The sequence below is a fragment of the Oncorhynchus gorbuscha genome, linkage group LG10 (genome assembly GCF_021184085.1).
Source record: "Oncorhynchus gorbuscha isolate QuinsamMale2020 ecotype Even-year linkage group LG10, OgorEven_v1.0, whole genome shotgun sequence".
In the NCBI taxonomy this organism is placed as follows: Eukaryota; Metazoa; Chordata; class Actinopteri; order Salmoniformes; family Salmonidae; genus Oncorhynchus; species Oncorhynchus gorbuscha.
This window is the reverse complement of record NC_060182.1, coordinates 37,306,717-37,327,569: the sequence shown is the minus strand read 5'-3', so window position 1 is coordinate 37,327,569 and position 20,853 is coordinate 37,306,717. Positions and strand designations below refer to the sequence as shown.

General features: G+C 43.4%; 1 protein-coding gene across 3 annotated transcripts in view; it reads right to left on the bottom strand.

Moving 5' to 3' along the window:
• Positions 1-20,853, bottom strand: part of acap3a (ArfGAP with coiled-coil, ankyrin repeat and PH domains 3a) — a 79,574-nt gene continuing 58,721 nt past the window's right edge. The window contains exons 6-24 of one of the 3 annotated variants that reach the window (XM_046365892.1): positions 20,793-20,853; positions 19,947-19,991; positions 19,722-19,817; positions 19,033-19,107; positions 16,847-16,858; positions 11,030-11,145; positions 10,646-10,697; positions 10,084-10,184; positions 9,728-9,839; positions 9,301-9,509; positions 7,808-7,972; positions 7,382-7,599; positions 7,124-7,225; positions 6,892-6,984; positions 6,447-6,676; positions 5,953-6,062; positions 5,556-5,666; positions 5,307-5,368; positions 1-1,363 (exon numbers count right to left, since the gene is read on the bottom strand). The exon at positions 20,793-20,853 is cut by the window's right edge and continues 123 nt beyond it. In XM_046365892.1, the coding sequence (XP_046221848.1) occupies positions 1,257-1,363; positions 5,307-5,368; positions 5,556-5,666; positions 5,953-6,062; positions 6,447-6,676; positions 6,892-6,984; positions 7,124-7,225; positions 7,382-7,599; positions 7,808-7,972; positions 9,301-9,509; positions 9,728-9,839; positions 10,084-10,184; positions 10,646-10,697; positions 11,030-11,145; positions 16,847-16,858; positions 19,033-19,107; positions 19,722-19,817; positions 19,947-19,991; positions 20,793-20,853 (2,077 nt within the window). In that variant the 3' untranslated portion in view covers positions 1-1,256. Of the gene's footprint in view, positions 1,364-2,835; positions 5,369-5,555; positions 5,667-5,952; positions 6,063-6,446; positions 6,677-6,891; positions 6,994-7,123; positions 7,226-7,381; positions 7,600-7,807; positions 7,973-9,300; positions 9,510-9,727; positions 9,840-10,083; positions 10,185-10,645; positions 10,698-11,029; positions 11,146-16,846; positions 16,859-19,032; positions 19,108-19,721; positions 19,818-19,946; positions 19,992-20,792 lie in introns of those variants that run through there. The other 2 variants (XM_046365891.1, XM_046365893.1) reach the window with 2 other exon arrangements.

The window sequence follows — 20,853 nt, the reverse complement described above, 5'->3', positions numbered from 1 at the left end:
TTAAAGAGACTTTCTTTATTTTCACCCTTCAAGAGGCATACATCTTCCAAAAAATATTCATGACAAAATAACTTTCCTTTCAGATATATTAGCATTTTGCCTCTACAGCGTTTATATACAATATCTGCATTGGAATTCATAGTGGTATGAATATAAAGAGATTTTTCATTACATTTCAAAGATTAAGACTATACCAGCATAGTCAATAGCAAAAATCACCTTCCATATAGTTCCAGGATAAAAACAAAAAGTATTTTAAAAATAATACTGACATTATAACACATTTCAAAGAACTGGATGGTACACACAGTAAACAACCCTATCCATTTAGCCTATAGGCTGTAGTGTAGAGGCATTGCTGCTTAATTCAAGTTTGTTTATGTGTAAGAAATATAAAAATGGACCAAAGTCATGCATTACACACAGCTGAATACAAAAAAAAACCCGAAACATTTTGCGATGTTAATAATATGCTTATATTCCTATAATGAGTCAGGCACATTGAACAAATTAATCAAGCTGATCTGAGCACACAAAGAAAACGTATAATGCTTAAAGGCTCCTGACATCTATCTAGAACACAGGATGAGAAACTGTTAAGTGCTTGGATTCATCTACAGTTAACGTTGAACAGCAACGCTTAAAAACGATCTCGTGCGGTAAATAAGAGAGGACAAGTCCAGCAAATCCTCATAAAGCGAGTACAGGCTACATCACAAAACGTTATCAAAACAAAAGGATTGATCTGATAACAGAATACGCATCTCACACATTTGTAACATACAGCATTATCCAACAAAATACGCTTCCCAATTGCTGAAAAGCATCAACAGCATCTGTCAAAGAAGTAACACGTGAACATCACCTAAGAATCCACAGATGTTTGTAGCACAGTGACAACAATTCTTGAGAGCATCTCACTATGCTTTCAGAGGCAACATTTCTAGGCATCTCCCATATACTATAGTGCATGTTGACAAAAGTGGTTTTACCAGTAAAATGAGCGGAGTAATTTAGTGTGAGGTGGTATTGGGATTATCAGTAGAGATAATAGCTGTTGTGGGGCAATTTGGAAGAAGGCAATAGTGGTTCTCATTTGTGAAGAACATTTATGAGTTGAGGATCTGAGAGGATGAGTGAAGTCAGGTTCTGAATATGAGGGGGCTAGATTCACTGTGCAAATCTGTAATGATGTAAAGAAAGTGACTGTTGCACTCTTCAAGTATGACTTCCCAGACATCTCATCCCTCCGTGGGCTACCTGAAAGAGTGTCTGAAATGCACACTCCTCCGCTTCAGCTTTTCTGGGTTGTGTGAGGCCATGTGAGAAAACTCTCGGAAGATATCCAGGTAAGTAGTGTCTCCTGAAAAAAGGATAGCAATGTAACAGAACAGTATCATCAATAATTGCATTAAATCGATCTGGTAAATAACAGTAGGCCGACCGTACAATAATGTGGAATTTGTGTATAAAAAAACGACATCGATTGTTCAAAACCTGAAATGATTTTCAAAAATGACAGAGCCTCTAATCTCGATAAATCAACAGAGGAACAAACCCACAGGCTTCACTCGATTTCTAAATTCTCAAGCTTCAGTTTTCTGGTGACCATGGTTACAGCCAGTCGAACTCCTTTCGACCTCGTGAGAAATTCTCGGCTTGACTAATTAAAAATAACATTCCAGTCTCTTCCTGTGTGTGTGTCTATGATCAATGGCTCATACGAGAGAAGACATCCTCCCGAGTTATGACATCGGCCAGTATTGAAATCTCACATGATAGATGTTTTCGCGATCTAAAAGTCATATTCCTATTAACTTCCAGTGTAATGAGAGCGGCTTTGTCATGACGCTACGTCATATCAGCCAGATTTCTGCCTACTTGAACGCCAATAACTCAGATACACATGAAAACATGAAGTGACCCCGGGAAGCAATAGAACATCACTCAGAGATGCACCAAAACAATTAAACATTCAAAATGGGTGAACCTTTACTTTAAGCAGCACACCACCTACAGGTGAGAAATTGAAAACAAAGCGCTGAAACGGTTTTGTAAATAACTAATGTTATATGGGCAAACTGGATTCATCATAGAACTCATTTGAATCCATACTTGAGTTAAATGTCAGAGGACAACGTTTCTAATGTTAAATGTCAGAGGACAACGTTTCTAATGTTAAATGTCAGAGGACAACGTTTCTAATGTTAAATGTCAGAGGACAACGTTTCTAATGTTAAATGTCAGAGGACAACGTTTCTAATGTTAAATGTCAGAGGACAACGTTTCTAATGTTAAATGTCAGAGGACAACGTTTCTAATGTTAAATGTCAGAGGACAACGTTTCTAATGTTAAATGTCAGAGGACAACGTTTCTAATGTTAAATGTCAGAGGACAACGTTTCTAATGTTAAATGTCAGAGGACAACGTTTCTAATGTTAAATGTCAGAGGACAACGTTTCTAATGTTAAATGTCAGAGGACAACGTTTCTAATGTTAAATGTCAGAGGACAACGTTTCTAATGTTAAATGTCAGAGGACAACGTTTCTAATGTTAAATGTCAGAGGACAACGTTTCTAATGTTAAATGTCAGAGGACAACGTTTCTAATGTTAAATGTCAGAGGACAACGTTTCTAATGTTAAATGTCAGAGGACAACGTTTCTAATGTTAAATGTCAGAGGACAACGTTTCTAATCTCTGAAAATGTGTTGACTAATAGGTACAGTGCCAGTTCAGGTTAATGCGGTTAGTTGTAGTGACAGAGGGAAAAAGTGTTATAACGGTGATATATAAAAGAACAGAATAAATGAAGCAAGAAGCAGTGGGAGAAGTCAGGCTTTGAATCACATCTTTAATTTATTTTCAGTATTTTCTCATTTTAGAAGATATTAGGAAAAGGGAATGAACATAAAACGGTAGCAGTAAGTGTAACTTGCACAAAGATATCCAGAGACACGTGTTCTCTAACAATATACAAAGAAAACGTACAGATTTAAGTCAGAAACACAAAAATGAAAATACAGAAGATAGAAGCAAGCAGTTAAGTGTTAATAGTTTTTAGCATATTTACAGCAGAACAGTCACCTAGTCAACCAATAGTTTAATCAATCCACTGACTCATACACTGTACAACATGTAAACCTTTTTAGTGGCTTGATGCAAATCATCGGCATTGTTTAGTCATAACATTGTTTCCCAGATATTTCATAAGAGTCACTACTCTTGGTCTCGTCTTCTTTTCTACTCATTATTTTCTCCTCAAATGACTTGAACTTTGTGTGGTCATAAGTTGTTACTAGCCTTAAGCATAAGTTGTTACTAGCCTTAAGCGACTACAACTAATTACATTTCCTGTTTAAGATGATTTCAAAATGGTAGTAAGCAACTGCACAGTATCAAATTAAACCTGGGCACTGTGGTCACCCTCTCGCTATGTACACACGGCATGTATAGTGTGTACACGGGCAGTGCTTACAGAGGAGGGGGTATTCTGTTGGTATTCAGAGGAGCTAGAGGGAAAGCTGGGATATTTGCATGGACCAATCTTTCTCTCCAGTTCTCATAGGCCTGGGAAACTATGCCTGTATATTATGGGGTATTCTATCCAATATATCCGTTTTTAGTTTCAGTTTGATTATAGACCACAGATCTAACTGATCTGTAATGTCTTTTTATGTCATGATTTGGCAGCATATCACGCAGTTATTTTCTTTTAACAATATATAAAATATTACCATACACAGATTAATGAAGTAAACGAAACCAACATGGCTTTGAAAGACCTGGGCACCGGCAACCCATGCACTATTCAACCACGAAACCCAGAACTAATCTAATACTGTATAGCCATAATACATCAGAATACCATAATAAGTCAATATTTTCGACAAACATATACAAATACTGTACCCAATACATGTGAGTTTTCATATTATATATAAAAAAAAACTTCCATCTCATCGCAGTTTAAGGTAAATCTCGGTCATTTTCTATTATAAGATTGTGAGTTGTGGTTGTCTTTTCCAAGAAGAGAGGTGAAGAAATGACAGTGAAGGTTAACTGGCCTTGTGCGTGTGAGTGCTCAGGAAAATAAAACCTAACAAAATATATCCAGTTAAAAAAATACCATCTGCATCGTATTGATAAAATTAATACAAAAAAATACAGATTATCTGTATTTAAATTATCATTGCACTATTGCTCTGGGCAGTTCATCATAAATTAAGGGAGAAAACCTACACTACTAAATGAAAATACCGAAAAGTAACTAAATTAAATTCAAATCATTGTTGGTAGGAAAAGTGCATAATGTTGCTTTAAAAATCTATGAAATGATAAAATAATCCATATCATCTACACTCAATCACAGTTGTTCCTTAGCTTCATTGTTATGCTGGCTAATCACCATAATGAAATTCACAAGTACACGCCTCTTTTTTTTCACACAGTGTGCGTGTACTGAAGAACCACCTCATGCCACAACACAACACAGCTGGAGCAGAACCGACAAGCTAGAACGACAACAACTTTACAGGCCTTGAAATTAAGGTCTGTTTTTATACCCTTGACAAGACTACCCATGTGCTGCTTTGGTATTGTTACATGAGCAGGCAGAGTAGCTTGATGAAAGTATCGTGCAGCATATTGGTCTGATCTGGTCTTTGGTTCGGAGCACACTAACCTACCTTGAAAACCGCACGCAAACACCTGTCCCCTCTCCAAATGAATAAAGAGCAGCTGAATTAATCCACTTGACATGGTTATTAGTTAGGTTACATTATGATTTAAATTCACTTAGAAAGTCGATTATAAAGTTGGTCCCTAACCATTTGTTGACAAATGACCTAACTCTGAACTAAATGTTGCCAGTCCAAGTCAACAGTACAGTTTTGACATCATGATAAGAGTTAATGATACTGACATCCTATGCCGTTGATAAGGAATAGTAGTTGGCATATTCTGGTCTGGCCTCGTTTGAACAATGTTAGTCTGCAGCACTGGGTGAAACAGGTTTTTTAAGAGAAGAACCATAAAGCTGGGAGGGACAGCAGCGTGTAGGGAATCTGGTAGAGAAATGTGTGTTTTGGACTACGTTCCTTCCTGCACAAGATTCCCGACAGGCCTGTCCCGCCACAGACCTGGTATGCTATTGGCTTCCCCTCCAACCATGACCAGAAAGGGAAAGACTGAACTGGACCAGGAAGTGTGACTGACTTCTAGCACTCAGCTATGTTGAGACAGATAAACTCTTGTATGCATTTCTTATACTGCTGTTCAGTGGGGCTGCTGGTGGGGTATTGACCTGGCTGGCCGAACGGTCCCTCCGACTCCCGCATCTCCTCGTTCATCCTGGCCAGACGCAACCTTGGGGGAAAAAAGGGAGGAGGGAGAGAGAAGGAAAGAGGGAGGGATGGAACACAACATGTCAGATGGAACCACTCATACTAGCCAGAAGTGAGGAGCTAACCCCCGGTCATAACATGTATTTCAAAGGATCGTGTGAGGCTGAGTAAGTTGAGGGACAAGGGTGTTGTGTCCCACTGAAACTCACAAGGTGACGATGTCTGCGTTGGCTGCCTGCACAGCGATACTCAGAGGGTCCTGGCCATCGTCGTCCCCGTCGTTCTGCGTGGCTCCTCTCTTCAGGAACAAACACACCTGCCTGTAGAGGGCAGCATGGAGACGGATCAGACGGGAACATGTACTGAACGTTCCCACAGTTAAATCAGCATAAAAAGAACTGGACCCAGCAGCTTCGTCCCTTATGCCATCTAGCCCGAGGAACAATATGAATGTAAAAAAAAAAGAACCGAACAATAATCTGCCTTGCAAGCTACATCATTGTCCATGAAAACTATTCTTTAAAAATGTTCACTAGTGACTCAAAAATAACATTGATAATAGTAAGGAAAGAAACAGGGAACGTGTTATGCCTTGGCACTACCCACCCTGTGTGTCCCAGATATGTGGCGTGGTGCAGTGGCCCCCTCCCCTTTGCGTCTCTTTGGTTGACGTCAGCTGCATTCTGGAGCAGGAACTCACAGGCTATCAAAGAGCCCTGGAATGGAACACACACACGTTGTGAGGCTCTCTCCATATGGCCAAATAAAGCGCAAATAAAATGTGACAGAATATTGTGGTTAGTAGAAAAGCACAAGCTGACGCACACCCAAAAATGTATTAAACTGTATTAAAATAATTACAGAAAGTCGCACACTAAATATGCTCCCAAAACGTTGTGCATATTTAGAATATTGTGATCATGCATAGACATCCTGTATGGGATAGATGCACACATTCATGTATGTTGCAGTGCTGTCAGTTGAGGCCACTGAAGAAGAATATTTCAGGAAGATGCCTCCAGCGCTATTCATCGTGAACGACAAGGACTTCCTTTGCCAGTGTACTAAGAACAAGCCTGCCTGTTATTACAATGGCTCACCCCAATCACAGCCTGTATGAGTGGGCTCTTGCCATCATCCTCGTCGTTGATGGAGTTGACCTCAGCCCCGTGGGCCAGGGCCTCGGCCATGACGGGCAGGTTGCGTGCCTGGGAGGCCTTGTAGAGCAGCGCCCCAGGGTGGAGCTCACGCCTATCCTCTGGGTCCGACTGGGTCTCAGGCTCCGGCTCCATCTCAGCCTCTCCGCTAGAGTCCTCTGACACCTCACGCTCTGCAGAGAGACAGAAGCAGCAGAGTTACAAAACCAGAACAACAACCGCGACAACTAGGATTCAATACAACTTTATTTATCCCCTCAAGGGCAATTAAGGATGATTGAGATCAATTGTCAGGGTTTCTGAAAATGGCATTTCAAAACGATGGCTGAACATATATGTTGCACATTTTTTTCCCATTCCATCAGTTACCCGTATGTGTTTCTCTTACCCTCCTCTGTGACACTGTCCACCACTGAGCCGAACACTAGGATGTCTGTGCTGCCGTCTGTACTGCCCCCCAGGCCACTGTCACTGCTCAGACCTGCAGGGCCAATTGGAGCCAAGCCATGGTCACGTTAGTGTTGCTTCTAGTTATTTCACTTTACACACCACATAAAAGATTCAAGTATCTCTGTGGTTTAGGGTGTAGTGTTTGTATATTAGACGGGTAGGTAACTTACTACGAGGCCCAGATCCCGTGTCGAAGTAAGAGAAGAGGTTGTCCAGCTCATCTGGACAAAACAGTGACTCTCGCCGGAACTTCCTCTCTAGAGCTGAAGCCGCTGTTAAGCACAAGGAGGGAATGTGTAAATGTTAAATGTCCATACCATATGTACTGGGTTGTCATTGTCAACTGATGGTTTAGCACGATGGGGAATAACAAATACAAAGATAAACAAGGTATCATTTCTCTAGTGGCAGGAGAGCAATTAGAGTACCCGAGGAGAGGGTGGCAGGGGAGGCGCTACCAAGCTCCTGGCGATATTTCCGTCGAGTCTTGGGCACTGTGGTGGCACTGTTGTGTCTCCGGCACTTCTTCACACTCCACCGGCGCGCTGACTTTCGCCCGCCGTTCACCAGCACCTCGGTGGCCCCCAACTTCTTCAGGAACTTCTTCTCCACGTACTTAGATTTGATCCACGCCTCCTTCTCTTGCCTGCAGAAGATAGCATGGAATATTGATTGATCACAATGACCCTAGCATCTAACCATCAAATATACACAGTTGCTCAGAGGACATTCCCAGTCTCCACCAATTATCTGGGGGGAAATAATTGATCTAAATATTCAAGGGGAAGGGGGGGGTAAAAAAAAATATAAAAAAATCAGGTAGAGGCATTTGAATAGGGTGTGGCAGTTCTTACCTGGAACTTGAGGGCCCTGGTTTCTTCAGGCCCTGCTCCTCACATGCTCCCTCATAGATGTGGTTGATGACACTGTTTCCCAGCTCGCACATTAACTTGAGTAACTCAGGTTCCCATGAGTCCAACGTTAGAGAGCGCACCTTGGAGCAGTGAACCCCCAAACTCCTGCAACAGAGACCGAGACACAACTAGTCTTAACGTGATGGCATTTGAATCCTGTATGTCTTCAAGTTCCGTGGCTAGAATTATTATTGGGTAAGAAGCATTTGAAGTTAGTGTTGCTACCAACATATTTTTTTCCTTGCTTTGCTTATAACAACATTAAGAAGGCAGACGTAATAGCCTCCCCTAATAAGCAACACAGGAAGCTCCATGACAGTTGAAAAGCTGCAGTAGGGGTTTCAAATCACACGGGCGTTATCCCCTTGGAAACAGAGTAGCTGCCCTCAATGTCATGCAAATCTCCGCTCCACGAACAAAACCTTTTGGTATCCAGGCAACTGCTGCGCTGCATGCCAAAAATAAAAACTGTGTGAGATAGTGTCTCTGTATCCCTCCGCCACGCTAATGGGAAACCTCATGTGATCTCACCTCAGCACTGTGAGAAGACAGGCTCTGAGAGAAACAGATCATGAATATTCAGCAGATGGTCCAGAGGAGGTGGTGATTACATAAGCGTTGATAATTGCTGCATCTCTGCAGTAAACCGTAAATGGAGGAAAACTTTCCCCATCTAGCCTCATGCTTGACAAATAACCTAGCGGGGTACAGCTATGATGAATGCAGTTCTAGAGTCAACAGAGACACAGTATTAAGGACAGACAGGTATTAGACAGGAATCTCCGGCTTGCTTTGGCCCGGTTAGTCAACAATTGCGTACTTTCACCATTAAAGGGATGCCATTATATTCAGTGTCTCAGTGCTGTGGTGCTTATCGTCTAACTCCCATCCTGTCTACTCACTCAATTAGCTCTCCCAATCAAACATAGCGTGATCCCATAAGTAGAGTTAAGCAGCCTAGGGGGGGCAGAACTTGCCCTATACTAGCAGATGACAAGGTAAGGCTAAGGCACCCTTTTGGTCATTGGGACTCTTTCATATTCTCAGAGCCAAGAGACCAGCACATGGTAAGAAACATGGTCTGAAACAGTCACAAGTGACCCCTTAAAATGACTCCTCGCCCTACGCTACAATCTGCTGCTACTACATTACATCCATTGATCTACAACCAAAAGGAGCTTACAGTATGTGTGGCCAGTGTAGTATGCCTTTATGTAGTCGCCCTCGGCAGGCCAAGCTAGCTATACTAAACTTATACTAGCTAAAATAGAGCTATACTTTGAGCTAATATATTTAGAATATAACTCATAAGACTATAGCTTTTATTATGCTTTATATAAACTGAGGTGACTCAGATGTCTCCAGTCCATCCAGACACAGTGCCTGTGGATGCCAGAGCAGGATGCCCTGGCCTCTATACAAACTGACATTACCTGTGGATGCCGGAGCACTCGATGCAAAGCAGGATGCCCAGGTTGATGGAGGCCCAGCGCGGGTCAGCCTGGCCACAGTCACAGCAATACTCGTTGCCCGGGAGACACTGGATGCGGTGCAGAATACTCTCCCCCCTCATGCTACGCTCCCGAGGCTCACTGGCCGAGTCGATACTGCTGACAGACGGCGAGGCGGTCCTGTCCAGGCGCTAGTGGTGAGACGAGACACGCGCACATGGCAAAAAGCGCATAACAGAGGCATGCAATCATTCTCTTGAGGCATGAGACTCTTGATTTTAGATAGCTCACAAATGACGATCACTTCATGCAAGCATATAAGCTTATAAATGACGTGTCGTGGTGAGAAAGTGAAGAGAATATCATTGTTTGTTTGACAGTTATGTTTACGATAGATGGACCAACTGACCTCGACATAATGGTAGTCTGGGCTCTCCCTGTATGCCGAGGCAATGCTGGCCTGCACTGCTTGGATCCAGGCTAGCCGAAGCTTGTCTGACTCCGCTTGGAGCATACAACTCCTGCAGAATGGAAAGACAGCCCCATATTACAACACACAGTCTCTCAACAGTACAAAACGATAGCCCCTTGGCCCTCTTAGAATGAAGCGAATGATTTAGAATAAATCTTATTGGACATTTTCTTAAAATGTCACCTCAAGGGATTTAAATAAATTGAATGCATGTGTAAGACAAATCCCTTGGAACAAAGGTGAATTGAGTTTACAGCTCATTCCGTAATAGAAGGGCACGAAGAAGAACATACTTGGTGGGGGAGACAACCTCGAAGCAGAACCTCCTCTCGATGTCCTCACAGGGCTTGACAGAGCAAAGCCTGAGGTCCTCCACCACCACCGTCAGGGAATCCTATTGGTCAGTAACAGTGAAAAAGGCCCGGTCAGTCAAATCAGTTCAATTATTCATCACACCAACATTATGTCCAATGTGTCCTGGAGTAAAGTAAGACATGTCGTTTGGATTCCCAAGTTGAGCACCTTTCCCCTTTTGAGCCAATGTGCATATGAGTACACTGACGCTCACATTCTATATCCCACTATGGATTCATGCGAGGGTCGATGTAAGGCCGTAGGATGGGGTTAACACATGCAGCCATCCATCGCAGTCTTTGGACAGGACTCTTGAGGAGTATCCTGTAACAGTCCTCTGCCCTAATGCAGTCAGTGTTAAATGAGGGAGGGTTGCGTTTCGCCAATGTAGATCACTGTGACTTTCAGAGCAGCTCTATACCCCATTAAAGTTGCACTCAACCCCACCCCCACCCCCCCAGGGACCTATAAAGATGATAGCTGGTGGTTATGTGGACTAGCCTTCAGCTTCTTCTGATAGACCAGCTGACTGTTCTGGATGGAAAACCACCGCCTGAAAAACAAGAAATGAATAACAGATGTATGTTAAATGGATATGTTTCTACAGACAGTATATATTATAGATCTCCTCTATGTCCTGCGATGGGGGTTTCTCTCTAACCAAGGTAACTCAATGCTAGCAAGTACGGCCATTGGTTTCCTAGTGAATAGACTGTATTTCTTTAGTTCCCTATGGTATGTCTTGATATCCTATACAATATCCACAAAACATACCATTGCCAAGGTAGAGACCAAATCAACAGGATTACTGTCATACTGCATATATAGATTTGAAGCCAGAGTGTGGCTGGTTTAGTGATGGCTACTCGTCAGTCATCTAGTTACCGGTTCCAGGTCTTGAAAGCATTGCTGGCCCTCTTGAACAGGTACCCCTCCATCACCACGCCATTGGGAGCGTCCACGTTGAACAACTCCACCTTTGAGTCGTCATACGAGAAGTCCTGTCAGAGTTGAGAGAGACAAAAAGGGGACCCCAAGTTAACCCTGTGGCCACTCAACATAGGAACAAATGAGGGTATTTCACTGATCAGTGAGGGAACGCATTTGAGAGGGACAGTGACTGAAGCAGTGGTTCTCAAACTCCTCCTCAGGGACCCTAGCCGTTCCATGTATTTGATCGATTCCAGAGCTGGTACGCCTGATTCAATTCGTCAACTATTCAACAATCCCTTTATAAAAGGGGAATCCGGTGAGATAGTTCAGGGCTACAACAAGATTGTGAAAAGTTTAGGGGGTCCAAAGGAGAGGTTTGAACTATGACATCACATAAGATCAGGATGTGATATAAGCCCTCCATGAAAGATGCAGAAAGTTGTGCAGTCATGTTAACACAATTCACGTGTGTGCGCATGTGATGGGAAAAGTGTGCCGTGCATCCTCACAGAGCGATTCACTGTGCCCTTCAGGAACTCCCATCTGAGATGTACACTCTGACGCAAATGGTTGTGTAAGCATCTTCTGGCTGAAGAGAATTACTACCCCCCCCGTCCCTTTTCACAGATTCTTCATTTACACCAACTACACACTGAAAGGCAGCTACTTGAGGTTCAGTGTCCTAGTGCAGTCCGTCGGCTCAAGTCTCAGCGGAATCATGAATCGTTGTGCCAAGTCAGACAGTCATTTGGTTTCATTTAGAAAGTAGTAGCTAGGATGTGCATCCTTCTTGAAATAAAGGCATGTCTCACAACACAGACCAACATGTACAAAACCGTTACCATGCCTTCAACAGAAATAAAGAAACATTTTAGTGCCTGTGTTCAGTCTGGCCCATTAACCACATTACATTATAGTGGTAAAGCTTCCTCTGCCAAGACACAATTGTCTCATTAATGAATAGTCTTGATGAAAGAGTTCTCAGAGAAGGAATATGGAGGCCCACTGTGAGATCATTTTCTTACACCTTTATTTAACTAGGCAAGTCAGTTAAGAACAAAATTCTTATTTTCAATGACGGCCTAGGAACAGTGGGTTAACTGTCTGTTCAGGGGCAGGACGACAGATTTGTACCTTGTCAGGTCAGGGATTTGAACTTGCAACCTTTCGGTTAGTAGTCTCCAATGCTCTAACCAAACCACTAGGCTACCCTACCACCCCAATGTTAAGAAATAATCAAGTATTAAGAAGGAAAGAATAGGTATTAGATTAGAATCATTTGATGTCCTGCATCTTTGCCTGTGACACTCACCCATGGACAGGTGAATAGGTACAGAACATTGATCTAGCTTCAGTTTGGGTTCTTTTTCATGACAAATACACAAACAACCTATTGAACACAATCTTCCCATCCTGGTCAAGTTCCAACTGAATAAATGAGTTCTCTAATGAAAAGCAATAAAAACGGTGAAGGTTTGACGACTCTGTCCAATCTGTCATTTACATTTCTTTCTTTTAGGACGATTCAGAATAGCTCCATAGCTGACCTAGATAAACGAACGCCAGTGACGGTGCACACAGTCAGATCCCATCCGACACTGTGATCAGTTGAGTTTCATAACGGGGTATTAGCAGCACTGAGCAGGGCAGCACGCCATTAACTACTAGTCACTCCATGTTTGAATGATACAACTACTACTTTTTAAAAATCACTCATTTTGACGTGCACAAATATGCGTTGTGCAATTTGTTGTTACAGTCTGATCTTACAATGTGCTGCTGTTGACCATAAACTAGGCTATTTCTAAATATGTTGTACAATACTCCATGACACAAATTAAAAAGTCATATTTTTATGACACAAAAAAATATCCGTATTCAAATTATGAGTCTCCTCTCTTCTCAAAAGGTCAACTCTCCATAAATGCAATAAAAACAATACAAAGTAGAAGTGAAATAAAATGATTAATAGACTATAAAAAAAGCTCAACCCACCAGAGTGTGGTCCAACCGTCCAAATATCTTCATTTTCAAACGTTTTAAATTATCCAGCATTGGACATGTAAATAGGCAAACCAAAATATAACAGAAAATGTAGGAACTCTAATCAAATGCTCAGTGAATAGGCATCGCTGTCGAGCTGCAAACGAAACGTCCGTTAAGTCCTCTGATCGCTGAACAATTCTGGGACTGTTAGTACCGCATCGAGAATAACTACCCTACACAGACATGTGCGCGCTCCACAATAGCACCTGCCTGCTGCCGTCACTGTGTGGGTCTTTGGATTAGATCTTATTATCATACAGCTGCCAGTTTATTCGCGGAACGTTGAACTTCCAAATCAGAGTTGCCTTCAGTCGCTCCAGACCCAAAGACGTGCAGTTTGTTAAAATGACACCAGAATCCAGGCTGCGCTTGGTTGGACACTTTTACGACTCCTCAACACTCCGACACCGTGAGTGTTCTGCAGCGCGCAATAAATGGAGCCCGGCCCGCGTCTCTATGATTCCATCTGGCAACCAGCCCAGTTAATCAAGCAATCACCACTGAGAAGCTGAGACTTTGCCATCGACCCGAACAAAGAGTAAACTAACGAAATTGCAAGCCACTACAGAAAACATGTCAGTAGCGGCACATTTACCATATAGTGTAGTCTACACAAACATGCACTTATCAATTAGTCCAGTACCCTTCAAGAACGTTTGTCCTTACCATAAACATAATGCCCTTAGAGTAACCCAACACATGTTATGAAAACGGGAAGCAAATATTTCCTGTATGCAAGCTAACCGAACAATAAAGTACATTCATTATTCATGATCTGGCATCATGCAGAGGGGAAATGACTGGCAGTTCAATAATTCAACAAGAATAGAAGCAGAGCATCTTGTTAGCAATGTAGTCAGGTGGGCCACCGTGTTAAAAAAAACAAGAGACAATAAATGGTTCACAATAAAGGCTACTTTAACTTCCTTTGTATTTATTTATTTACTGTTCGAGCTTTGTTGTGTCCCCGTAAACTTAAACGTAGGTTATATGAGCTGATCCTTGTCCGGATGCCGGCAGCAGCAGAGCTGTGCCAGATGAGGGGGATTGGGAGCTGTGGAATGTGAAAGGACGTGGAAGGGGCAACAGCAGCCGGTGAGATAGTCAGACATAGAGTTGTGTAATCATGGCTCTGGTCAGACATATTACACCGATTAGTAGGTGCAGATAACTCAAAAGGAATCTAACTATTTACTGGTGCAATATCATCTATGCTTTAATTGATAAGTCAATTATTGAAAGGAGACTAGAATGGATGATGCATGGATGTTGAATGGATGTAGGATGCAGGTGAAAACCGTTAATTCCAGCAGCCATGTTCCACAGAGGGCAGAGGTCAGAGGTCAGAGGCTACTGAGTACAGAGCTGTGGAGGGCTTATGACAATGTTTTGCTCTCCATTCGAATAAGTTATAGGGCAAACTAACGACATATTTATGTAACTTTGAGAAGGAACCCCTCAACACTCTCCAATATCAAAGCCCCGGGTCTCCATCGGTCAGAGCAAAGCAACGTGGGTGTCCGACTCTCCACAGGCTTTCCTCTGGACCGACAACAAGGCCCACTATTGATGTACTCTGCCATTACCCCTCCCTTGGATATTGGATAGAGAGAGACTCTGCCTGACTGAAATGTGAGTGTGTAAGATATTAAGATCTCATTCTCATCATGAGCATCTCAGGATCCCTTGGTTAAGTATGTGCTAAGTTCCCTTGGAAAACCCCTCTCTGATATTGTTCCAAATACGACTTCAGGGGAGAGAATTTCAGGACCATCAAGGAGTGGCAGTTAGCGGCTGAAGGGTTAATAAAATGTGCCCTTTAGCCTCCTGAGTGTGTTCTTGTCCTGAGCCATTTGAGAGAGTTTACACAGAAATAAGTTGCCACTTTTTTTTACAACGGTTACTTATTCATGTCCATGTACTCATTCACCTCAGCAGTACATATGCCATTTAACGGTCCAGTCGCAACAGCAATCACAGCGGTGTGTGTGGCCTACATCATGCAGCTGGTAAACAATGCACACAGATACTACAAGACAGAGATTTTGATCAGGATCAGCCGAGGGCGCATGTCAAATGAGGCAAGAACTAAAGTCGACTACACAAAACTGGACTGGGGAGGAACGTTCTGATATCTCATCCACCTGGTAAAGGGAAAGGGGGGATACCTAGTCAGTTGTACAACTGAAGGCATTCAAACTGAAATGTGTCTTCCGCATTTTACCCAACCCCTCTGAGACACATATGCCCCCACACTCTTTGCCACATGGGCCCTGGCCAAGACAGGACAGTTGGTGGCACTGATTAGCCATTCTGTCTGCAGTGACATACTACACCACTATTGTCTGCAGCCAGCAAGGATCCTCTTGTCCCCTCATACCCGAGGTGTCATCTACCACTGACTAACCTGGCACCTTGCCTTACCAGCCCTAGCCTCAGCCTCAGCCCCACCCACACAACACAACAGCCTGTCTGACCTAATCCGGAGCCCCACCTGGTTTATTTAGCTCTCCCTTGGCTGTTGCCATGAGAAACAGTTACCATGTAACCAAGCCCATCTTGAGTGCGTGGACACTGTACAACACTGGCGAAAAAGAACTCCCACATTCTCATTCCCCTAACCACGACCTGCACAGACAAATTAGCCTATTAAGTCATTGAAATCGCAATCCTGCAATATACTGCTAATGCTGGTAAAAGCCTCAATTATAAACGAGATTGTGTATAGAAACCTCAGGACTCCTGAAATCTTGAATATTAAAGTACTGAAAAGTTTTTTTTAATGATCAAAACGTATATATATATTTTTTTTATCAGCCTAATTCATTAACAAGCTGTGTGCTAGAGGAACAGTAGCCCAGAACGTTGTGTTGGTACCGTATTAGTGTTGAGCTGGAGAGATCAAACGTGGCCGAGGACAGAATTCCTCTATTAAACCCACAGTTAGAAATGAATAAGACCTCTCAGGGGGTTGACATTTACAGGCTTTCTCTGCTCTGTTTACCAGAGAGCTCCGGTCACACTTGGTGGCAGCACTTTATTCACATCTCTCTGCTGGTAATGTCAGGGATGCCCCATTGTCCCATGTACCTTTACACAAGGGTTATTGCTCATGTCCAGATGTGATGAGAAGGACCATCAAATCCCTGTGATATTTAACCAGCGCAGAGCGGAGTATGACTTCAGGGAGGGGAGGGGAGGGGAAGGGAACACAAAATGGTGCCCGTTGTAATAAGGCCACTACTGATTTGTCAAATGCCGTAGCTGAGCTAGAAGGTGATGCTTGAAGTGGCATGATAACAAACACATTTCCCAATTGTATGAAATTAAGAACAAATATCCATCAAAAAGTCCATCAATAAGATTCAACCTTTCTTTGCCTCGGAATCTACAAAACATCCAGAAAATCATTCGGCCGAACACTTCTGAACAGAAGAGAAGTCTCATGGGAACAGAGCCATCCACTTCAGAACTAAACGGCTGTATATGCTATACTATCCTATGCTATGCCGATAGCAGTCAGCGCTGAGGATCTGATTGTGTCATATAAATGATTCACAGAGTACAGTTGTGTGCCTCTGCAGCTCCGCACACTAGTGCTTAAGATAACTTCAAAGGGGTTGGCTAATGTTCTCCAGAGGCACTTCTGAGCTGTGCTGTACGTCTGCATCAGTCTCTCACAAGAAGCAGACTACAAGCATGTGAAGTATAAAATGTACTCACCTGCATGAGAGTCTGGTAGAGCAGATCGCCACATGGTTTGAGAGAGAGAGAGAGAGTGAGAGAGAGAGAGGGCAGCATTATAACACGCAAGAGGACATAGCAGAGACCAATTGTGGGGTGATAATACAATCATCTCAACTGCTTCATTGTACCTCAGATTATAATTCTATTTATTGGCCTTCCAGCATCTCATAATCTGACTCTAGAAGACAGTGTCCCTGGTATTTGAGCTCCTCTTTAAAATGACCATCCCTATAAAAACATAGCCTACATTTTATTTGTGACCAGATGCTGACATTATGCTCACTGGCTAACATGCTCACAGACTACCACTTTCCAATGGAGTGTGTTAGTTTGACGCTTGCATGAAGAAAAAAGTAACTGATTTTCAGACATAAACAGATTTTTAAAAACTGCTTGGCCCTTATCCAATCTGCCACCTCCTGTTTCTCTGTCTGTGTCCAGACTACAGGCAGAGGCCTGGTGATAAATAGGGTGTCCAGGGCTGCCTGTCTAGCTGCCTGCATGACTGTCTGCATGACTGTCTGCATGGCTGTCTGCCTGGCTGGCTGTAGGCAGATGGACAGATGGCCACTGATCCTTCCTGAGGTAAGTAAGTATTGTTCCTGGGGCTCAGTACCCTGAGACTGGAGACTGCAGTGTCTCATTCATATGGAGATCGCGAGGACCTCAGGAAGTCCCACTCAACAAGCCAGGGATTATTCATTCACAACCAGAATAGGACTAGCCTGGTCCCAGATCTGTTTGTGCCTGCCTTGCCAACTCACGGTAATCGTCGTAGACGTTGGAGGACAGCACCAATTTCTTTTCCTTCTAATTTCAACTCGCCCCAAATGTATCTGTGTGTTTTCTGCCAGTTTCACAGCAAACTGACAGCCCGCAGGCGGATACATTTGTATCAGTAAATATAGCATGGCACAGTGGACCTGTATCTGAGACCTAAATGATCCATTAAAGCACTAAAATAACATCAGAGGCATTACGTCTACACCCTAACTGTCTGTTTAAAAAAAAAAAGTGGGTTCTCTCCGTTCTGTACTCCTCTCTCCGTTCTTACACAGGCAGCCCCGTTTCGGATATTATTCTCCACTAATGGGTGTTTTGACCAATCACATCAATTCTTTTCACATCCAATCTTTTTCGGAGCTGAACGGATTGGTCAAAAGACCAATTTGTGGGGGGAAAAAAATATTCGAATTGGGCCGCCTGTGTAAACGTGTACGGAACAGAGAGAACCCACATTTCAAATGTCAGCAGAAAAACACACACACAAAAAGCATACAGTTCGGGCCACAAATCTCAATGATTAGCTAGCCTAGCATACACTGAATTTGCTGAACATTCTTATTTACAGTGGACAACACTTGGATTAGCCTCTTAAAAACACTTAATTCCACTTGGTTTAACGGTTAAACCAACGACTGGCCTTTCTGAGGCAGACTAATCAAACGCTGACCAGTCTCCTCCCTAATCCCCCAGTCATAACAGTAGCCAGGTGGTGCATTTAGGATTGGAGGGAGCTCTGATGTGTTTCCTAAACCACAGCCAAACTCCCAGCCTAGTCCCAACACAGACATGGCCAACTCACAGAAGACTATCCTAGCCCTCGTTAACAAGCACAGGAGGCTGCTGAGTGGAGAACGGCGCATAACGGAAGGGCATCAAACACCTGCAAACCATGTGCTTGATGTATTTGATCAAATCAAATCACATTTTATTGGTCAAATACACGCGGTTCGCAGATGTTTTTGCGGGTGTGGCGAATTGCTTGTGTTTCTAGCTCCGACAGTTTAGTAATATCTAGAAAGTAATATCTGACCATTTCACAACAATACACAATATACACAAATCTAAGTAAAGGAATGGAATTAAGAATATACAAATATATGGACGAGCAACGTCAGAGCGACACAGACTAAGATACAGTAGAATAGAATACAGCATATACATTCTGTGTTCATTTACACGAGCCCGTTCTCCCCAATTTAAGGTGCCACCAACCTCCTGTGCTATCAAGCCATACATGCGCGGCGCATGGCAACGATAGAGAAGTCATGGCTATGGCACACATGATATGGGACCAGGCTAGCAAACTCAAGATTCCCCAGACCCCTGGGTAACTTCCAGAGGAGAAGCAGAAAGAGTGAAATGGCTGCTTTCTTTACCCTCTGCTGTACGGTGGCGTGCTTGTGTTCCATATCCCTCTTCTCCATGGCCGAGTCAATCACCAACTGATCCAACTGGAAACAAGATTCACAAAACACACATGGCGTTGATCACATAGCTGAGACTTGTGGGTAGAGAAGAGGCCAAGCAAAAGGAATGTCCACAGAAGTGCCTCGTTTTAAACAGAGGCAACGTGAAGGAATAGCCGTCAGACAGAGTGGAGCTCAGAGACGGAACTGCCACACTTTGAACCGGCAGTGTCCAAATGGGGGGCGTGAGCGAGGTCAATGGTTTGTCACGAAGCGTCTGATCGAGTCTGTCTCACTCTTCTGCATGCTGGACGTGCGAGAGGATACCATGCCGCGGAAGTCTTTGACTAAAACACTGTTATGGTTCTACTACTACAGTATATCTGCTACGTCTACCACCCAGCACAGTCAGGGATTTTCCACAGATAACACCCCTGGTTTCACACAGTCAAATCAGAAGGCTAATGCACTGTTATGTTAACAGACGGCACAACAGCGGACAGGGCATCGGTGATGCAACTCTGCCTGGGTCGATGTTTTCCATCGGAGCCAATCCAATACCAATCAGGAACCGGGGTTTAGGGCCCGGCGGAACAGCAAAGCTGTAGGCTGGCCGTGGCTCTGGATGAGGGTGGTGAGGGTGATATAGCGATGCTCACCTCAGCAGCCAGCTTCTTCATGTAGGGGTCAATCTCATCCAGCAGGTTGTAGCCCTGCTGAAAGAGGGAGTACTGGGCATGCATGAAGGATAGCATCTGCAGGGGAAACAGAGACAGACAGAGGAATACAAGCAATCTATTATTGGTATGTTTTTTTACCAAAGGCAAAACACTTTTACAGAGCTGTACTCCATGTTGTTGGGACTGATCGTTAAGGGCACTTACAGCATCTAGGATCTCAAACTTCTTCTTGGCTTGAAGGACGTTAATCTGCAGGACGGGAGAGAAGTGGGTGACAGTGAGTAGTAATATGGTATGTTACAACTCCGCCAGAATCAGCCTGATCTGATACTGCCGTGCATCGAAACATCTCCCTCGTGTGGACAATAGTTACACTTCACTGATGTCAGAACAGTGACCAACCGTTTACGACACTAGAGAGCTGTGCTGCATGTGTCCTGCAGTCCTGCCGGTCTCTCAGCTTTTATGTATGTTACGAACAAAATAACATTACATCAACATGATACTGCAATGACCTTTATATGAACCAATTATGGTCATCATGTTGGCATTTAAGAAGAAAAAAAGATTCATTCAGCTCATTGGCTATCTTAATGAATGATGCAAACCTAAATTAGATCTTGCGCTACATTTGAGGGGTCACTAGAATACATCTCCAGACACAACCGTGACCTTCTCTGCCTTCAGCCAATTAAAACCACACAGGGTCACAAACACACAAACTGCTAAATTAGAGCAGAGGACGTTAGTGCCGGGAGACATACTGCAGACAGAGGGAGCCACAGAGATCACACCACATCAATTCTCGTTTCCTAAAGATAGACATAGTAGCTGTCTAGAGCCTGAGTGGAGAGGAGACAACATGTGACTACAATTTCCTAACGGAGTACAATGCCACAGCTATTGTACCACCATCTTTAAGGGGCTGCCAGTGAGATCACTAATCCAATTGGTATTTTATTCTATTCTAGACCTACAGAATTCAAAGGCATCTCATCTGTCTAAATTCCTCTCGCCATATATCCCTGGTTACGGTTCTCTATCGCTGACCTGAAGTACGTAGTCGAGGGCCAGGTGTCGGAAACACTTCCTGGTGATGCTGAGTGTACCG